The 21,370-nt window shown below is 45.2% G+C and overlaps 1 protein-coding gene across 1 annotated transcript in view; it reads left to right on the top strand.

Annotated features, from left to right (window-relative positions):
• The window catches only part of STAB2 (stabilin 2), an 87,873-nt gene that overhangs the window by 55,749 nt on the left and 10,754 nt on the right, over positions 1 to 21,370 (top strand). Inside the window, exons 40-60 of the mRNA XM_072849384.1 lie at positions 1 to 46; positions 1,532 to 1,608; positions 3,661 to 3,786; positions 4,331 to 4,404; positions 6,216 to 6,287; positions 9,002 to 9,121; positions 9,588 to 9,635; positions 10,794 to 10,877; positions 10,978 to 11,124; positions 11,523 to 11,648; positions 11,987 to 12,046; positions 12,566 to 12,742; positions 12,823 to 12,912; positions 13,665 to 13,811; positions 15,045 to 15,101; positions 15,543 to 15,666; positions 16,730 to 16,879; positions 18,746 to 18,850; positions 19,239 to 19,346; positions 19,991 to 20,184; positions 21,227 to 21,368. Of these exons, the coding sequence (XP_072705485.1) occupies positions 1 to 46; positions 1,532 to 1,608; positions 3,661 to 3,786; positions 4,331 to 4,404; positions 6,216 to 6,287; positions 9,002 to 9,121; positions 9,588 to 9,635; positions 10,794 to 10,877; positions 10,978 to 11,124; positions 11,523 to 11,648; positions 11,987 to 12,046; positions 12,566 to 12,742; positions 12,823 to 12,912; positions 13,665 to 13,811; positions 15,045 to 15,101; positions 15,543 to 15,666; positions 16,730 to 16,879; positions 18,746 to 18,850; positions 19,239 to 19,346; positions 19,991 to 20,184; positions 21,227 to 21,368 (2,274 nt within the window). The remainder of the gene's footprint in view (positions 47 to 1,531; positions 1,609 to 3,660; positions 3,787 to 4,330; positions 4,405 to 6,215; positions 6,288 to 9,001; positions 9,122 to 9,587; positions 9,636 to 10,793; positions 10,878 to 10,977; positions 11,125 to 11,522; positions 11,649 to 11,986; positions 12,047 to 12,565; positions 12,743 to 12,822; positions 12,913 to 13,664; positions 13,812 to 15,044; positions 15,102 to 15,542; positions 15,667 to 16,729; positions 16,880 to 18,745; positions 18,851 to 19,238; positions 19,347 to 19,990; positions 20,185 to 21,226; positions 21,369 to 21,370) is intronic.

Raw genomic sequence — 21,370 nt, 5'->3', positions numbered from 1 at the left:
AAATCAAAGATGATGCATGTAATGCCTCATGCCATACCAGTGCTAAGTATGTATGAAATCCAATTATTTGGAGGAGGGGGGAGAAAAAGGGGATCTCTTGCAAGCAAAAAGCATAGTCCATCTTGTTCTTTATGAAGACTTCGCAGCAGCATAGATAACACTCATGTTTTCTGCCACAGAGATAAGGGATGATGTTACTGTAACATAGTCAGTGATTAGGCCAAAAAGTTTAAAATGTGCATGTTAAAAGGGGAAACAAATGAGATTTCTGGGGAGGAAAAAAGAAAGACCTGTGAGACATCCTACCATGCAGTATACAAAGAAATGGAGCCTGCAGCACTAAAGAGAACAACAGAGCAGGGCAAGGCTGATCATAAAGGTGGGTTTCTGAGGTGGGCTTTGTCTGTCCCTCCTATTTTCCCCATCCGCCACCACACATATAACTGAGAAATGCCATCGGCCCTAGGGACTGCACCAGAGAGCACTGCATTTGACAAGAAACAGCTCTCCTCTTCACATCAAAACATTAAAAAAATGCTCTTGGTGGTCCAGCATCAGTATTGGGACACAAACCAGTTTTCAAAGGAGCAAGTGACCCCCACTGAGCCATTTACTGAAGTGCACCCACCCCCCATCATTGACTTGACAGCAAGATTTACATTACCCAAGAGATTTAAAGAACAAGGAAAGGTGGCTGGAAAGACTCCTCATTTGCAGCCACAGTTCTTCTGTAGGAGCAGAGAAACCAGAGAGGCAAAACCCCTTTTTCCCAGATGTAGATCATTCTCTCCCCCATGTGTTTGTGAACAGCAGTTCACAGCAGTGATATTTTACCAGGCTTTTTTGGCAAAACTCCACTCTCAGATTTGCTCAGGGGGATCCCACCCATGCTGGCATCAAGACTGCGTTTCTGACAGGAGAAGCAGACTGTTCTTCTCTTGAGTCTTATTCATCCACTGCGGTACCCCTGTAGGTACAAGGATAGGTGCAGGCATAGCAGGAGTAGAGGGGAGGACAGGATTGTGCTGGCTGTGTTGTGACGCTGTCCCTGGGCAACACCAGGGAGCAATCCCTGTATTATACAGATCTCATGGGGCAGTAAACCCCCGCTTGCATACAGAAGGCCAAACTGTCCAAAAAACCAAACCTGAACCCAGGGGACTCAGACGCCTGGCTCCCACCCCTGTGCATCAGTTCTGCTCCGTCCCACACAAACAAAACTTTGTGCATGGTTTTTGGGTAAGCAGGCATGCAACTTCTGGAGCTCTGCATGAGAAAATAGGATACTTGATGATCAAAGCATGTGTTTTTAATACTTAAAATAATACATCCAAAATGCACTTGGAAAGCTTGGTCCAACTAGGTTCATTTTTATGGTTGTAACTACACCATACCATATGGTTGAATGCCTTGTTATTTCTGTGCGACATTACCTTTGAACAATGCACAAAAACAAAGCGTGTACAGAAGACCTGACTACTTTTTTTTCTTTTCTTTTTTAAACATCGTCTCCCTCCTTTTACTTCTTTAGCTGCCTTCTCCTATCAAATGGCACTGCCTATTGCAAGTGTGCAGCTGGGTTCGAGGGGAACGGGACGTTCTGCACAGGCAAGTGGACTTTGTTTCTTCCCTTTTGAAAAAAAAAAACAAAACCCACATGCTTGAAGCACTCTGTGGTCACGGTGGAGCTGGCGAGAGATGAGCAGTTTCTTATGCACCAGTTAAAAAACAGGAATTGCTGCCAGTTTGCTCAAAACAAGTAAGAGCCCAACAGGTGCAGATTCATAGCAAACAAAGGGCTCAAAATCTCCAAGTTGGGAGGCATTGTGCTATGGGAGACCAGAGAAAAGGGAACATGCCACGCACAACCCAGGCCCCATTGTTTGCAGAGTAATGAAACCTGGATTATGACTTTTACTCCGTTTCCCAACAAAGCCCAGTGAAGAGAGGCCAATTCAGGGTACAATAGCACTTCCAGCTATTGGAAGCTGTATAGCCCTGCTATTTCCTCAGCTTTCTGAACTTGCACAGTTTTCTGGGGTGGTAAGATCAACTTCTTTAGACCAGAGATATCTGAGAGACCCTCAGAAAGGGGTAACAGCAGCTTATCCTAGGTGTCCCTCCAAGAGACTGGGATATCCAGACTTACAAAATAGGCTGCTTCAGGCTACAGTGATTGCAATTAATTTTACAGTTGTTTTACTTAATCTTTAACTGATTAAAATACTAATTCTCTTGGGAACAGAAGCATATTTGTCTACTTACAATGGCTGGCAGGTCCTAATCCAAGATTTTAGTACTCTTACTCTGGCTGCTTTCATTTTCTCTTCTGGCACAAATCAACCAAATTCATTTTAATCTGCTGGTGGGAAATTCCCCATGTGCAGGAAGAGCTGGGTGACACCCTTAGTGGTGTCACCCTTAGTGGCTCTGCACTCACCCTTATTCCCCTATACAGGATTCCCAGGCAAAACCAGTTACAGGACAAGTCATCTCCCCAGTCTGGCTATTACAGCTGCTGAAAAAGCAATTTGGGGTCACCTGAGGCAAAAACTAAAGCAATGTTTGGGCTGATTTGGTTCATACTGAAGATCAAAAAAGGCTCCCTCCCTGCTCTCAGGGTAACCCAAGCAAGCTCAATTTGCCAGCCTCCGACTCATCCAGAGTTGCAGAAACAGCACAAGTATCCATCTGAATAACAACCAGGACTTTTTGTCACAGGAGGGGGCTGGGTGGTATTACAGAATCACAGAATCGTATAGGTTGGAAAAGACCTTTAAGATCATCGAGTCCAACCATAAACCTAGCACTACCAAGACCACCACTACACCATGTCCCTAAGCACCTCATCCAAACGGCTTTTAAATACCTCCAGGGATGGCAACTCAACCCCTTCCCTGGGCAGCCTGTTCCAATGCTTGACAACCCTTTCGGTGAAGTAAAATTTCCTAATATCCAGTCTAAACCACCCCTGGCACAACTTGAGGCCGTTTCCTCTCGTCCTATCACTTGTTCCCTGGGAGAAGAGACTGACACCCACCTCGCTATAACCTCCTTTCAGGTAGTTGTAGAGAGCGATAAGGTCTCCCCTCAGCCTCCTTTCCTCCAGACTAAACAACCCCAGTTCCCTCAGCCACTCCTCATAAGACTTGTGCTCTAGACCCTTCATCAGCTTCATTGCCCTTCTCTGGACACACTCCAGAACCTCAATATCTCTCTTGTAGTGAGGGGCCCAAAACTGAACACAGTATTCGAGTATTACACTCTAGACCTCCTGCAAGAGAAGGCCATTTGATCTGTGTGCAGAAAGGCAAGCTAAGGGAAAGCTTCAAATGGCCATTTAATCTAGAGAAGAACATGAAGATCTCTTTTTTGGTGCCTGGTGGAATGGACAGAATCAGAAGATGGGAAGTTACTGAAAGTCAGTCCTGGATGAATTCTTATCTTCCAAACTAGAAACATCTTCTCAGCTTTCCCTCTTGTCATCAATAAGATGTATTAAATATCTGACACTAATGAAGTCTATGGCCTCATAAATCAGAAAGGTTCTGTGTTCAGAAAATGTTAGCAAATTCCTTTAAAAGATAGAGACATCTTAACCTGAAAAGCGAAAAGCCATGTAAGCACACTGTTTTAATCTGGATTGTTGTCACTGTTCAGCTATTGATGCTTGCAAGACCAGCAACGGTGGCTGTTCTGCCAAAGCAGAGTGCAGAAGAACAACACCTGGCAATAGAGCGTGCATCTGCAATGCTGGGTACACCGGAGATGGCATAGTCTGCATCGGTAAGCGTTCGCAATGTCTCATATCACAAGGAGGAAAATTACAGGAGTGAGTTTTCCTGTAGATGGAAGATCCTTCTTCCACTATGACCCAGAAGTAGAGTTTCCTGGTACTATAGACCCTGATGCCGAAGGCATCTCTACGTGCCACGTAGTCAATACTATTTGGCAAACCATGCAACTACAGCAGTGTGGTGTGACACCAAAGCTTATTAAAAAAGATCCACCTTTCAACAAGGCTAGCCCCATCTTCAGCAGCTCGATGCACTCACACTCCTCTGACCATTGCAAACTTAAAGACTTTTAGACACTGTTGTGCCATACCTCCCCAGGTATGGTTTTAGAAATGCTGACAGCAGGGTTTTAGCCTTCACCAAGACAACTGCAAGACCTAGACTGAGGTATTAAGTAGCTAAGGGAATGAGTTTCATTGATTCACAGTTGTCATAAACCTGCATTCCCAGTAAGCTTTACTTAAAATTCTCCCTTCTTGGGTTTTCAGAGGTCACTCTTTTTTTTTTTATTATACTGTTTCTGTTTTATGTAGAAATCAACCCTTGTCTGGAGAACAACGGTGGATGCGATAGAAATGCAGAATGCACGCAGACTGGACCCAATCAAGTGAGTACTTTGTCAGTGCCGAAAAATAAGACTGGCCAACTGTTGACATTTGTGTAAAGAAAGATTTTCCCATCTCAACTTTGTTTTTAAATGGAGAAGTGGATTTCATAACAAAAATTCTGAAAAGTATATGCTTCCCTCAAAAAGGTATTTGAGGGGGAGTGTGGACAAACATGAAAAAATAAATTTCAGTAAAAGAAATCCAAAACTGCAGAGGAAAGCAGTGTTTTACTGTTTCAAGCAGTTGCTTTTCTCCTTTGGGAGCTTTTGATGTGAAAAACTGTCAGCTTGAAAGTATTGCCAGATAATGTTTCTTTTATTGTTATAGAAACTGTCCATGGAAAAAATCCATTTCAGGCTAGCCCTTCTCCCAGCATAGCTCAAAGGTATTCACAAGGAAACAAAACAGGCCCAATCATAGTTCTCGTATAAGGGTTACAGCATACCAGCATCCACTCACTCCTCTGCTGTTCTGCGTCTCCCATGTAGAAGTACCACATACTCCCCAAAGAAAGAGAAGTATAAAAGGACAAGGGGAGAAAGAGAAACAAATTGGCCCAGGCAATCAAGCGACACAGATTAGTGTTTCTATTCTTATAACAGTTTCAGAAGAAGCTGAACACCCTGATTGCAGCACTTATCATCATACCCCTATAGTTTCGTATTGGCTATTGGCAGGACCCTAAGCCTCCAGCGAGCACTGCACAACAGTATTTCTTCATTCAGGAGCAATGAAGGAACCAGCGACCAGGAGTCAGTGGCCACCTCCTGCCTTCCAGTTATCCAGGGACAGGAGGGGCAATAACCCCATCAGCCCTTTCTGCCAGTACTGATCAACTAACTCTTTGCCTTGACTGCCATTTGCAAGCCAGTACGTTTCTGGTGGGAGCACAGAGCCACTTAACTCCTTCCCCATCCTTCTAGACAAGACATGTGATGGCTATTTTCTTCCATACACCCTCACCAGGGACAGAAGTAGTAGCTACAACACAATTATTTATAATTCCTTACCCATGGGAATATAGTTAATGTCAGAGCAATAATAACCTCCACTACAAAATCCCATTGCAGCAGAGCCGAACTTATACGACAGAAATGAGCCTGCTTTCTGTAGGGCTTTCAGTCATACAGACACATGAAATGCTGCTATTACACTGCCTACCAGTTTTATTTCTGCTGCAGAAATCTCCTTGAATTTTCAATCTCCTACATATTAAATGGGAATTCTAAATTGAGAACCATTGAGCAGTGAATTGGAGAGGAAGATAAGTCATTTCTTTGCAGCCATGTTAATTTTTCATCTTTGTGATAACTGCAAGAGCAAAACAGAGTAACCGTGACGTAAGTGTCAAATGCATTACCACTGCATGGGAAGCTGTCAGGAACATCAGGACACAATTCTAAGTGTGTTTTGAATATATGTTTCATCACCTAAAAAAAACAGGGGAAGGGAAGAGAGGGGAATACCAACCTATGCAAATAAAATGAGGGAAACAAATTAGGTGTTTAGCCTGTTTTGCCAGCAAGATGACTGTGTACAGGCATCAGAGGGGTCATTTCAAACAACCAGGACAGCAGAGAAGAGACAAGAGATGGATAGGCATAGAAAGGGCAGATAGAGCTTCTTGGAAATTGTTATTCCCCAATCTCAGTCTGTGGTTGCTCATGCTGGCTAAGAAACTGCTGTGGGAGAAATGATGTACACCATATCACTATGACATAATCTGACAAAAAGGTAAATTAAATGTAAACATGCTGAAAAAAGTCAAACATCTTTCCATGTATGCATGTTTTCTGTTTTTGCTTTGTAGGCAGTATGTAATTGCTTGAAGGGATACTCCGGAGATGGTAAAAGATGCACATATATCAGTCTGTGTTCACAAGTAAGTATCCATTTAAGGAGAGTATTTAAGGTCTTGCTATAATCATTACACTTTTGGGTTTTGTATGCATTGAAAACTAAGTCAGATGGGTAGGTCTGGGACCTTCTATGCCCAGAATCCACTTACGTTAACTTAGCTAATTTTTAAATGTGCTTAGTTCACTACACACTTTAGTGCCATCACTGTTTTAGAAATTACACATGCAGTAAGAGTTTTTCCTGGACCACAGCCTGGACATAATACAAGTGAGGGCCCAGACTCATCACTGAGTCTTAAAAAAAAAACACAACCACACACAACACGCTTCAGATCTAGAGAAAGAGGCCCTAGTCTGTAGCAGTAAAGTGCAAGTCATGTCTTCTCAGATGATTTTTTTGTCATTGCTAGAATTCATATAAAAAGCCACCATCTAAATTTGTGTTTGGGACCCACAGAGCTTGCCAACATTCCAGTTACTACAGGGGGAAAAAAAAACAATACAGCTTCAAGGCAAGACAATTAAAGAGCTTGGTTCAAATGACAAGAGAGAAGTATGATCTATTGCATGTTATCTGTAATGTAAAAAAAAAAAAAAAAAAAATCAAAGGTTCAGGTTGTTGATGCTCAGGGGCCATTTCTAGCTGTTCTAGGAGCCAGGTGATTGGGAACCAAAAAGAATAGCCTATGGTAGATCAAAACCCCTATTTATTTTTAATATTCTCCTATCATTAAGTCCTCTGGTGTGATCTGCACAGCCCGAACAAGAGAAACGATCAAGTGCCAGCATACACATCCCCTTCTCAGTCTGGAATTTTTATAGCCAAATCAGAGTATCAAGTCTTCATGTTACTGGGTCATTACCAGTGAAATCGATGTTGGGGCAATTCAGGCTCAGGAGCCTGGGCTCCCTGGAGTAGATGTTTCCAGCAGAGGTCCCAGCCTGCAGGCTCGCCTAGGGCAGAGCTCCCATGGAGCAGTCAAAGAACAGAGCCCCGCAGCCCCTATGGCCACACGTAGGCTGCATCCCAAATGTATCCCTGTGGATGCATCATACAGAATAGCAACGCTGCAAAATGAAGCAGAGGTGGGGTAGTGAACAGTGAAACAGGAGATGGTGTGGGAGGATGGAAACCTCTCTAGATGGGAAGGTTAAAAGAAAAAAAATAATCTCCACAGAAACCATTTCCCTCCTTTCCTTTCCCTCCACAACACGCAACGCAGGGCTTTCCGTGGCATTCCTCATTCTGTCCCTCACTTATCACTGCAGGCTGAAAATTAGCCATATTTGTTTCGCACGAGCTAGCTCACACACTGCGAGCCGTGTATTTGCAAGCAGTGTGGTGCTCTGTACCAGCCGCATTGCTCTGCTTCTTGGCAAGCTGCAGCAGGGACATATCCACTCTGCCGTGTACATTAATCCTTTGTGCTCCAAGCGCAGTGACAATAATTCTCACCCTCCCAGCCTGGCCTGTCAGCAGAGTTTCTCTAACCTTGAAAGGTTGCAGAGATGAAAGAGCAAGGGCAAAAACAGAAGCTGGAGGAAGGGGAGCTCAAACTTACGAGCTGCTGCTTCCTAAGATTTTTGTATGATTTTGCTTTTTCCTATACCTTGTTCCAGCAACTGCTTCCACTTGACTAATTATGCCAGGCTAATTATATATAAAAAAGAAAAAAAGATAATCCTGAGAAGTGTCAATGTCAGACCAGAGGCTAATCTGGCTTCACCATGGCCAAACCTCTGTGCAGCAAAGCTTCACAGGAAGGTATGATGAACCCAAGATTGCCAACAGTTCACCTAAAGCTAGCCAAATAAATAGCAAGCGCACCCACACCCACTACGTACAGCCAGCACTCACTATGGCCTGTCAAGTGAGGCTCCCCTGGTAGCTCCCAAAGGAGCTTCTGTTCCCACTCATGGCCCGTGGGAAAGGATCCCCGAGATGACCAGAAGCAAAGGACACCATGAAACAAGCACAAGGAAAGAAAAATAAAATGGCTTCTCAGTTTTTCCTGATTTGCTCTCAGGTCCAGGATAGAAACATATTTGCAAACTGAGGTGCTAAGTGGGGAGCACCTACTTGTGACTGGGCAGAGCTCTGAACCCCAGCACGCTGCTTCTGGATGAGGAACATCTCCCCTTAGCACAGAGAGCTTGCTGGAGCAGATGGCCGGCTGAGGCGCATCTGCTGCTCCAAGCCTTAGGTCGCTCTGGTGGTGCGCCCGTGGGCAGACAGGGTATGTTTTAGAGGAGAGCACATGCGGCAGGTCCCCATTCCAGCTGGCCTGGGCCATCACACAAAGAACGATAGTCCTATGCTAATGCTCCTCTAGAAACCCGGGCTCCTGGCATCATAAAAGTGATTTGCAGCTGTAAATAGTTCCCTTCAGTGTATGTCAATGCTGCCTCGGCAGAGCAGCCAAGACTCATCCCTAAGGTCCAGAATGAAGCCTGGAAATCTTTTGGATCCCAATAGCACCGTGAACCAAAGATATAAGGAGGGAATCAAAACTACATGCTCTGCATAAAATGAGAGTTATTTCTTATGAACCTTAAATGCTCTTTATTGTTTGCAAGAAAGTATATACCATCAGAAGTTCCAGTAAGATCTGGTTTCAAAAAGCTGTTGGGATTAAGTCTTTCTAAGCTGTATACATGGAAAAAAAGTGACGAACTAGAATTGTTTTGTACACCTGGCAATGAAGGAATTAAATATTTTAAATTTTGATCCTACAAGAATAATGGAGGCTGCAGTGAATTTGCCATCTGTAATGACACCGAGCTGACAGAAAGGACCTGCACCTGCAAAGACAATTACATTGGGGATGGATTTAAGTGCCGAGGCAATATCTTCCAGGTAAAGTGCTGCACGTGTTTGCCGTCCCTGTAACTTCAGATAGGTATTTAATACAATGGTTGTCTTTTGAAACATGCCAATTATTCTCTTTGACAAATTGGTAAATCTACCCTGAATTTGAAATAATCCCAGTCCAAGAAACCAGGAATAGGAACAGGATGCTGCAAGATAACCTTACCTGCCTAAAAAAAAAAAAAAAAAAACCAACAACAACCACCCAACTAAAACCACTGATGGACAATCATTATGACTGCAGTACTAGGGAGTTAATACTGGTATTTTTAGGTTTCAAAGAAGCCTGTTCCTTGATAGAGCAAGGTAAGAACAGAACAGGAGCAATGCAGATAGGCAGCATTTATTCGAAACCAGAAGCTCCCTTTCTTGTCCGAGTGCTGCATTTGTTTGCACTCCACAGATGTTGCCTCACGTTTGCAGCACTGTTACAAAGTCTTATTCTTGATTGCAGGAACTTCTCAGGGACTCCAACACATCTAGGTTTTATTTCCACTTAGAGGTAAGAAAAGGCTGAGTGGGGGTTTTTTCAGGGTTTTTTTTCCCCTCCTTTCTTTTTTTTTTTTTTTTTTTTGCCTCAAGGATGTAGGGGGGTGGGAACCAGGCAAGAATCCGGCGCGTACCAACATCCTTCAACTTAATTGGGACTGGATTTGGATCACCAGTCACTAATATCAGAGATGCTCTGATTTAGAGGTTTTAATGGCAGTTAATATTTTAGAGAATTAACGATCAAGACCAAGATCCCAGGGAAACGTAGGACCTCCAGACCAAGGCATAAAACTGAAGCTTTCACCCATTCACAGTCCGAGATCTTCCAGCACATCTCTCATGAAGTCTGATGGGAGGAAATACCCCTCTTCTACTACCCCTGCTGCATTTCCAAACTGCGATGCTGTTTCCAGTTGCCCCTCTGAAACACCTCAGGATGCTGCTATGTGCTGCTAGACAGCCAGTGAGCACCACCAGCTCTCACTGCTTTTTGGAGACTGGCAGTAGTAATTCTCCATTTACCCCGAGCCTCAGGGCAGCACAAATCTGTATACTGGCCTGCTAGTCCAAAGACTCATATTCTAGCTTTGATTGTGCTACCATGGTAGACAGGTGGCTTCCTCTCACTTTAGCAGAGCTCTCTTCTTATTTTAGTTTGTCAGTGGTCATTGCAGAGTGCCTGCAATACCCCAGGTCCATTTGTCTACTCCTAGGTACAAGCAACCAAGTATCAGCTAAATGCATGTACAAACACATGCATATATCCACTCTTGACTGTCTCAAGATGAAAGGGTTTATTCTTCCTCCCTTGCCCAGGGGGGAATAGCCCTCTCCATCCTCCCTACACTTAGTGTTTGTTGCAGGCTTTCCCTCTTCTTCTCCTGTTCGTTATTGCAGAGGAAACGGAGACTTGGCTATAAGCCAAAAGAGCAGAGAGAAAAATCTTCCATTTTATACTCGTGGTCAGAGGTGACAGACAGGGCTGGGAAGGAAAGTCCACACCGTGCAAGAGGGTTTCTCTTACCCTTGCATTGCAGGGAAGGGAACCCAACGCGCAGCAGCAACAGGGCTACGGGCACCACCTCCCACTCAGAAGGGCTGTCCCCATCATGTGTGACATTACGCGCATCAACGACTCATTACTGCTTTGTCCTCTTACATTTGGCAGGCCTTGTCTATCAGAGATATTGCAGGCCCTGGCCCTTTCACTCTATTTGTACCTCGCACAGACGTACTAAACAACGACCCACGCGTAAGTAAGAAGGCCAGAAGTATTTGGTGAGCTGGCCATGAGTTTTTGGATTCAGATGCCTTGCTCGACTGCTTCCCAGCTCCTCCACTTTCTGCTGCAGGTCAAGGACTGGACTGCCAAAGGAGTGATGGCTCAGGTCCTCCGGTACCATATGGTGGGTTGCGCCAGCCTGTTGTACAACGACCTGACAACTATCACCAACATCACCTCTCTCCATGGGGACCCAATACACATCAGCTACTCTCAGGTAACAGAGCAGGGGACAGACTAATAAAACAGTCTGCTCTCATTCATCTTTTTTTTTTTTTTTTAAGACCTGAATGGTTCCCTTTCCTCCTCTGATGCACAAAAATAAATAAATAGCATTAAAAGAAGATTGCCCATTCACATGAAGTGTTCAGTACTGATCTGCTATGCAAAGAGTGGAGTTGTACAACCCTGGCTTTGACCCAAGTTATTTTATCCTCAGACTCTGGCTTTATGATCATGATGAGAGTTTGAAAAAGCAAAGGGAAATTTATTAAAACTGAAGCTACTGTTTACTACAAAGAAAGGGTGACCTGGGCTCACCATATCAAAGAAGTTTGCATCAGCCTCACCTTCCCACAAGGTTCCATAGAAAACGTGTTTTTGTTGCCTTTCCAGAACTCGCTAGTTTTGAACAACAAAGCTGAAATTATATTCAGTGATGCTGTTGGCACAAATGGCGTGATCCATGTCATCAACCAAGTTCTGGTCCCATCACATATGCAGGATTTCCCCCTTAAGAAGGTATGTGCAGCTCATTGCCGTTCTCAACACAGGGGCTTTTCCACAGTTCCCGTTAGATATATAAATCACATAAGTCACAAAAAACCCAGTGATACTAAAAAGACCTTATACAAACATCATTTGACACTGCTGAATAAGTTAAATGTTGTATTTAAAATTCATTCAGGAATTACAGTTATACTAAGAACAGTATAAGAGGACTTCTGCACCGGGCTTTTACAGTGGCATTGATTTCATAACAAAAAGCAACTTACAGGGAAAAGCAAGCTAATATCTGCTTTTTAAATATCCGTATAATGTATTTATTAGATAAACTACTGAATTTCCTTTCTTTGTAGGAAAGCCTTAAAATGGTTGCAGCCAAACATGGATACATCCTGTTCAGCAGTTTGCTAGAGGTAAAGACACAAGAGACAGCAGCCATTGGGAAAAGGTTTGAAACACTTTTTTTAAAGACAAAAGCACAGACATGGCACACGGCATTACTGGCAGGATGGTGTTCAGTAGAGCCAAAGGGCTCACAACACAGTACACGACAACCCTGGTCACCACATGGTCCCTCTCCCACAGAGGTGGGGGGATATCAAGCAAACCCACAGCCACCTTTCCCCTCCCCACTCAGCTCTGTCCTACTGTATGCCAAATTACATGGCCAAGGTTTGACTCAAGTATGACTTTTTGAGCCCAAAGTTGGGCTGTCAGCCTGGTTTTCAGTGGGTGGCCCTGGGTGATGAAGCACTTCTGAGCATTCAGCCATGTAACTCAACTTGGGCAGCTCAACTCAGGGTGTGTGCAAGCTGGTGACCAGGTAGCCCACTGGCCACTGCATCCCAGTTACACTAGACATTCACTCCATAGGGTCAATGTCATTTTAGATGGAGCATTAATCCTCCGCTCCAATTTTTGGTATGTTGCAGAAAAACAACCTGCTTGGGCTGATCAACGATCCTATTCACAAACCCGTCACGCTCTTCTGGCCCACAGACACAGCTATCCGTGTGCTGCCACAGGAGCAGCAGGACTTCCTCTTCAAGAAGTCCAATGCTGATAAACTGGTGCAGTACCTCAAATTCCACATTGTCCGTGATGCAGCGGTAAGCCCTTGCTTTTCAGGAGCATTGCCACGGCCAAGACGTGCAAGTCCAGACACGTGCATTTCCCATTTCCTTCCCAGGTGTTGGCCTACCAGCTCCCCCGCTCCACCTCACTGAAGACCCTGCAGGGCTCCAACCTCAGTGTTAGCTGTGGGGATAACAGGGAGATTGTAAGTGTTCATTGTGCCAGCACACTTACCCCTCGCCCCTGCTGCAGGATCCACTCATGCAGACCCCACTGTGCCTGTGCACAGCCCCCAGAAAGAGCCAGTGGCACCAAAGCTCAGTTGGTCTTTGCCAGTCCATGCCAACAGCCACAAAACCAGGGCAGACACCCCAACAGATTCAGCAAACTAGATGGTTTGCAAGACTCTGGAGCTGTCATTTTCTCTGTTGTATGATGTCATTTGTTCAAAACAGCTCTCAGTTACCTCAAAACTGAAATACAAGCATATTTGAACTTCTCCTACAATGAAATACACAATGGAAAACTATTTAGGTGAACCTGGCTTTGGCAGAAACCTCATGAATGCAGCATCTGCATGCAAACTCTGGTTTGTAAGCACTTACAAGCTAAGATTGCAGGCATGCATGCACACCTGTTAAGCCAGAACAGCAGCACATTTTTCTTTGCAAATGTATCAGATCATCCCTGGCAGGCATCTGCCTCTGAAAACACAACTACACTAAAATGTGCATAAGGTAAACCTGTGGACATAGCGCTGGCATAGCCTGTCCACTTCAGGAAAGGCAAAAGATCTCCCCATCTGTGATGTTATAGCATTCAGCTATAGGTCCCCAGACTGGTTCAGAGCAGGGGGAGGATTATCCCTAACATCCATGCAGGACCTGGATTCAGCTTGGCCCCAAGTAAGACTGACCGATGACTTGTCACACCCCCCCTCCCCATCCCATCTCTCAGGGCGCCCTTTTCCTGAACGACAGACAGTGCAAGATAGTGCAGCGGCAGCTGGAGTTTGACGGGGGCATCGCCTACGGCATCGACTGCCTGCTGACGGACCCCAGCCTGGGGGGACGCTGCGACAGCTTCTTCACCGTGGATTTCATGGTCAGTCCCCTTTTTTGGTCCCCCACCCTGGCAAAGACACAGCCCAAGGGCCAAACCTGTCCTCACAGAGACCAGGGCAACACTCGCAGCAGCTTTGGTGCTCCTGAGATTAAGTCCCACCACTTCAGGCTGGCTTCATCTGCCACACTGGTTAGCGCTAAGGTTAAGAAGCACAGCACAACGCCTCAGAGATACACACCAGAAATCCTGCATCCTCGCTAAGCAACACACAGGACAAGTAGTTTCAGTTAAGACCAGCTTAGCGAGCCCTGCCCTGTTTTCAGTAAGAACAGTACCTTACAAATGCAAGCATAAATTTGAGCAAGGACAGACCTTCCTATCATGCTTCTAAATTAATACAAATTCACACTATGAATTTGGTCATACAGATTGCATTTACAAAGTCCCCGGTTACAAAGGAACAGCGTTACTGTCCCAGCTGCACAGGGTAGTAAGGTCGCAAGACAGAGAACTGCCTAGTCTATTAGCCAGGCTCTCGGTCTCTCACATTTCTTGCTTTCACAGAAATATCCTTTAACACACCTGAACAGGCACTGTTAGTGTGGAAGAAGTTTCCTCCATGAACTTTGATGGGTCCCACAAACAGGAAGGTTTGAAACCCATTTTGAAATGGTTTCAAGACTAAATTTACTTCAGTTTAATTCAAACGTATGAAAAATTTACCTAGAAGTAAAAAAAAAAAAAAATGTAGTCAGTCTTAAAAAAGTTTATTGGAATTTATACTTCAGTTATAAAACCAACACTTGTGTGTATCCCATCTGCTCGAGTTACCTTATTTTTCATGATTTTGTTAAATGAAATAGATATAATTTCCTCAACTCTGGTCAGTGCTTCCTAAGAAGTAACCATTTACTTCTACTCCAGATTAGACATCCAGATCTGATGCAGCCCATGTCAATATTTGTTTGAAGAATATCCACCATCTTTTCCCTACTTGTTTAAATCCAGTGCAATGTTTCTTCCTCCAGAACTTATACTCTGGTATCAAAACTATTTTCTTGCATTTCATGGCACTAAATTAATGCAATGATTTTGTTGTCATTCTCCTCTCTTTCTCCAGAGTTCTTATAATCTGTTTCAAGCATAATAAGCCTACACTCGTCTCTGCTCATATTTGCTGCTCTCATAAAACAGACTTTTTGTCCATTTCAAATAGCCTTTTGTTGCCATTATTTTAATATACTTTTTTTCCTTTTCCATTTTGTACAACAGGGGCATTGTGTTAGCTGTTCCAGTAATTCTAAATGCCCTCCAGGGACAAAACCAAAGGTAATATATTACAATCTTGCATTTAAGCAGTCTAACCTGCTCTGCTCTGTACTTCACACAAGCAAACCAGAATAAGTTGCTTTGGAAAAAATGGAGAGGACCTCCAACAGTGAAACCACACTGTTAAGTGATGCCATAAAACCTCTGGGACAAAGCTGTCCCTGGGCAAACACCCAGACACTGGTGGTGGGGGATGCTTGTCGTCTCATGCAGCATCCACTGTAGCGAGTGCTTCGGTTGACTTTGGAGCACCCCCTCCATCCTCCTTAATGGTGCTTAGCAAGTCAGGAATCAAAGGGAAGGTGGGGGCCTCACACATCACATTTTGATTCAATATACATCAGAAACTGTGATTTAAAGAGGAAAAAACCCAAACCTCCACATGGCACTCATGTTCCTGTGTTTTTCCCCCCTCTCTGCGCTGGCACATGCGATGCCCAGGAAGGGATCCAGTGGTGCACGTACATGTCCTATGGGCTGCGGAGGGATGGCTGCCGTAGGAACTGCTCCATGGTCATCCACACGGCCAAGTGCTGCAAGGGCTACTTCGGGCCAGACTGCCAAGGTAGGACCCCCCCACCACCAGCCCGTGGCCTCCCCAAGCACAGCTGCGTAGTGCCCAGTGGGCTGAACTGTGCGAGCTGGGATAGGGGACATGAGGAGAGACCAGCCACAAGATGGGGGAACTCTGTTGAAGAAGCTGAAGTAAACAGAAAGTATTATTGCTTTTCCCCTCCACATAATCTCTTTTTCACATTTACAGCAAGTTTTAAACTCCATGCTAGCAGCAAACTAAGTGAATGCTATAGAGAGTAAAGGCTGCTCTGCTGTAACCAAACCTAGCGAGTCTTAATCGGTCACCAGCTGAAAGTCCTTTCAACACCAAAACAGATATCAGGTTCGTGGCAGTGATACCAGGACGCACCAGAGACACAGTGTACGATTCCTCAGCCACTTGCAAGCACGCACACCACTGGTGTAAGCTCAGAAACTGTAGCTTTAACCAGGTGAGAGACAGTTTGGGAAGCTGTATCTCCAGCTGCTTGTTAGCAGGCACTAACAGCGTGCTCCTTCACCTGCCAGCCCCCAGCCCCGCGGGGGAACAGCACTGAGGCTCTCACCAGGGCACATAGGGTCAGGATCCGGGTTAGGATCTCTGCTGGCAAACAGGTCCACGGACACATAGACCTGCCGGCTCACTGTCCAGATTTCACAGACAGACACATGAAGGTCCTGAGCAATTTTGGCCAGCCCAGCCTGAGCTGCCCTTTGGGCTCATGGGCACATGGAGGTGCACAAGCAAGGCTGGATTTGGGCAGGAGCAGGGGCAGTGCCATTCATTGATGGATCTGAATGAGCAAGCACCCAAGTAACAGCACCCAGACCCAGGGCTGGAAGAGTCCACAACACCTTTCTGACAAGAGTTGTAAAAGTACATCAAGGAATTCAGAGCAGGAGGCTTGCAGTCACAAGTGTCACAGCTGCTTTTACACACCCCAACAGAGATGCATTTACAGGCCTTTCCCTGTTCAAGGATTTTTACAGAACAATAAATAACAAACAGTGACAATGAATAAACATGCACTTGAGCTAAACAGCCACTTTTTTTTTTTTTTTAAACCTTTCAGCTTGTCCAGGAGGCCCAAAGACCCCATGCAATAACCACGGCTCCTGCAACGATGGGTACACCGGGACAGGAGAGTGCCGCTGCGACAGTGGCTTCAACGGGACTTCATGCGAGCTGTGTTTGCCAGGCAGATACGGCTCCAACTGCAGGCGTATGTTTAAGTTACCTTGCCATACCATTACCCACGCCAAGCCTAAACTATTTCATCAGCGATGAGTTTTTAAGTGAACCAAGAAATGCTTTCCACTTTCAACACCAACGTTTTTCCCAAGTGCCTCCTCAGACGGAGGGATGGCACAAGGTCTCAGAAGGAAGGAGGAGAAGGTGGGGGGGAGAGAGCCTTCCGTAGGCTTCTCTGCAGGGCTCCTCCCATTCCTGTAGGGTACATAAGTAACAGGGAATAGAGACAGAACCTCCACCAGCAAGTATTTTCAACTACAGCACAGCCTTCTCCCCCATCCCCATAAGAGGCAAGACAGCATTTTAGCAATGCTGATCCTCAAGGATTGCAGGAGGCCAAGGCCATGCACTGCTTTTGCAGAAGAGAAGAAAAAGGACAGAGATTAAGGCAGTTTGTGAAGAGGGACAGCAGCCAAGAAACTGCTCATATAATCCACCTCACTGTGGTTTTAAGTGTAAACTAGATGGAATCAAGATCAATATCACCTTTTAAACTTAAATGCTTTCCCAACATAAAGCCTTCAGATGGGAAGCTACAATATTAATGCTTCCATCCTAACCGTGTACACTTGTAGCGCTCATGAGGCACATATGACGAGGAGTTATAGGCTAAATACCCTTGCAGTGTAGGCAAGACACCAGGTTCGGACACCAACACTCAGGATTATGCTTACCTACAGTTTATCCATTTTATAGCACACCATAGCATAAACTGCATGAGCTGTTAGTCTGAAACCCAGATTGTGGTATCTAATGGAAAAGTTTTATAGCCCCTTCCTTTTAATACATATTTATATCAGCCAAAATTAGATAACCAGGCTAAAAGAAATAAAGCTAGAGGATGAAACTCCTTTTCAGCAGGACCAGGTTTTCAGAAAATCAGTTCCCCCAATCCCACATCATTTTCCTCTTTAAACAACAATATTTCAGGAAGAGGGATAAGGCAAGAAAGGATGCTACTTCATTACCTTATAAAACAGAAGGCCATCAATAATTCCTTAAGAAGGACTCAGCATGTAAGTTATTGCACAGCCCAAAGAGCGGGGAAAAAACATCACCTATACATTAAATCAGCCGCTCATGCTTCAGTTTGCAGGGCCCAAGGGGTAACATCCCACATGTAAAAGGAACAAAAGGAATTCAGAAGCTTTTAGTCATAAAAATATCTAAAACCTAAAAAGCACATTACAGGTAACTTGCCCACATTTTACAGCAAAGCTCACTAACCTCATATTTGGCTTCCTTACTCAGACAGCCCTTCTCCCAGGCAGCAACCAAACACTCTTTCTCTGTATATCTTACTTCTCTCTGGCTAAAAGGCTTCCCTACAGCTAGCAGCTGCTGCAGATTAGGACAGGATCAGGCTGGGTCTTCAGCCCAGCCATTAACTCCCTCCCAACACAGTCCTTTGTGAAATTTGCTACTCTACCACAATGCAGATCAATACCCATTTTCATTTCCAGAGGCACACTGAACTAATGCCAGTTACAAAATCATATGACCACAGGATAATTCAGGTTGGAAGGGGCCTCGGGAGGTCTCTAGTCCAACCCCCTGCTCAAAGCAGGGTCAGCCCTGAGCTCAAGCCAGGTTGTTCAGGATTTACCCTGTTGGGGCTTGCAAACCTCCAAGGATGGAGACTGCCCAACCGCTCTGGGAAGTCTGGTCCACTGCTTGATTGGCCTCACGGTGAAAAGACATGAGGTTAGATTTATCTGAATAATTGCTAAATAGTACTGTATCTAAGCTGACAGCGTAGGTGATGTTTCTGTAGGGAAAGATTTTGCCCTTTCCCAACGGCAACTCTGTAAGTGATCCCTCTGCATTCCTTTTGCAGCCTGCGAATGCACGACCAACGGACAGTGTGATGAAGGCTATTCAGGAACGGGACGATGTTTCTGTGAAACAGGATGGACTGGCCGGCTGTGTGAAACCAAGCTAGGTCTCTGCCTCCTCTCACCGGACTCCGTCGCATGGAGCCATGGGTTGAAAGCACTTGCAATTCAACAGAGGGTTTGCATAGAGGAGAGAAAGGGTTAATAACGTCAGAAGCCCTCCAAGGGGACTAAGGGACCCTGCTCTGGACTGAGAACAAGTCCCTTCGCCCCCCTGTCACCTCCTTTATGAAATGGGAATGAGTGCCTACCTTCCCTGTGGAGGGGCTTTGGGCTACGTGAGGGAAGGTACCACCCAAGACCTAAGCAGTCAAAAATTATTCTTACAGGTTTTCCAGTTAGCAAGACTGGTATGAGGGCTTTTCTTGCTGCATGAAACAAAGGCACTGCAATATAAATAGCACCTTCATCCCAGCTGTTCTGCCTTCCCCACAGCTCTGCAGCCAGTGTGTTCCCCGAGCTGCTCCGCCAACGCCGTCTGCATGGAGAACAACACGTGTCAGTGCAAGCCGTTTTACGACGGGGATGGGCTCACATGCACAGGTGAGCTCCCCCTCCCCTTCGCAGCCTGCTACAAGCAAGCAGGCTGTACCCTCTTGCACATGCACTTGCATGCAGTTACCGTCTGAAATGCCGGCTATGAAACCTAACGGCTTCCACAGTGCAGCAAGTGAAACAAATTTAGGATACATGCAGATCATTTTTTTTCTGAAGCAAGCAGCTGGCTTCACCAGGTTGTACTGAGCAGGAGTATGAGCAAGAAGTGCGCTTCAGTCAGGTTTTGGAGACAGCAGGGTTTTCAGCAGGGTTTCACTTACAGGATTTTCTTTGATGACCTTAGGCAAGGCAGTTCCCCAGTAACATCACTGCAGAAACAGTCTTTCTTTCTGAGCCAGGTGTCTCGTGTCCTCCGAAGTCACCCTGGCCAGAGCAGAGTCCCTAAAAAAGCAGCTCTCTCGGGCCACCAAAAGGCGAGGCAGAATCTCTGGGGAGTGGTGCCATGTCTCTTAAATCGAGGACATCCTGACAAGGGCTTCAGAGCCCTTAAGGATAGCCTTCGCACATGTGCAGGAATTTTTAGTGCAGTATTTTTAGTGTGCCTTAAAAATCTGGAGGCAGTTTTTCTTTATGAAGAATATCCTCTTTAAAAGCAGACTTTACTCACCTGTTTTCTTTTCCCCATGCAGCTGCAGACCTTTGCAAACAAAACAACGGTGGGTGCCACAAGGCAGCCGAATGCACACAACTCGGCGTGAAAGTCTTCTGTAGCTGCCAGAAAGGATACAAAGGCGATGGCTTTACATGCCTTCCAATAAATCCTTGCGCCGATGGGTTCAACGGAGGCTGCCATGAGCATGCCGTTTGCACTGTCATAGGACCTGTAAGTGGAATGGTTTCAGTCACCACCAGGGAAGTCCGAGGCATTTCATCCTGGGGCCAGCAGAAGTCTTTTCTCTGGCTGGATCACACTCTGTACCTCTCACAGTCCCTGTTTTCCAAAACAACCTTTACATAGCTCCAGCCTACTTTCCACACCCGTTTGGTATCCTTTCAGCTGAGGGGTGAGAAACAGTTTGACATCTTTGCTCTAGGGAAAGGGGTCCTACAGCAGATGGAATATTTTGCATGTGTAATTTTTCTGTCCCCTTCTTAGCTCTCCCTAACTGGATATCCCTATTTGCAATAGGAGTTTGTTAGATTGAAACTGAATATATTTTGATAGCTAAATGTAGGGACAGCTAGGAGAATAGAGTCACTTGTTGGTTGGCCAGACTCAGCTTAAAAAGCTCTGCAGCCACAAGATACAGATTCCTTGGCCTGCACGGTCAATGTTATTGAGGAAAACTTGTGCTGGTGACTTGATCCAGCATTTGTCCTGGTGCTTTGGGGATCACCTGTCCGTTCCATTTTGGTGGCTTGCCTGATGTGTCTTCCAGGAGCTATCTAGAAAAGCCTTGCCGCTAGTCCGTTCCAGCTGCCAACCATCACAATCCCTGGATGTCACCAACTCCTGCTGGGTTTACAGTTCTCAATTTATTACTATCAGTGCACTGCTAAATTCCTTTCATGCTCCCATGCCCAGTCATTTAAATACCATTTTGATTGGTTTGCCATCCATTTTTGTTAATTACGTGTCATATAATTCTCCAATGCATGTTATTAGCTTTGTGGATGGAATTATGCTTTAGTATTAATTCAGCAAAGCACCCAAGCGCATGTGTAAATGTTTTGCTTAGAAGAATAAATGTCAAAGTCAGAGTTTATGGTCTGTTGAATCACAGTTGTCAGTAGCAACTTTCCTGTTTGTCCATTCCTGGCTATATCAAGTGAAATTTTTCCAACAGTTCAGAATGTTGCTTGAAATACCACTTTTATGTCAGCTAAGTATTTGGCTTGACCTTTTTTATTCTCTCTCTGACCAGGACAAACGCAAGTGCAAATGTAAAAATAACTACATTGGTGATGGGCTGAACTGCTCGGTGATGCAGCTTCCTCTCGACCGCTGCTTGCAAGACAACGGGCAGTGCCACCCTGACGCTGACTGTGCCGATCTCCACTTCCAAGGT

This window comes from Ciconia boyciana, chromosome 1 (genome assembly GCF_034638445.1).
Source record: "Ciconia boyciana chromosome 1, ASM3463844v1, whole genome shotgun sequence".
Lineage (NCBI taxonomy): Eukaryota > Metazoa > Chordata > Aves > Ciconiiformes > Ciconiidae > Ciconia > Ciconia boyciana.
Note: the sequence above shows the minus strand (reverse complement) of the source record. Positions and strands in the feature narration are given on the sequence as shown.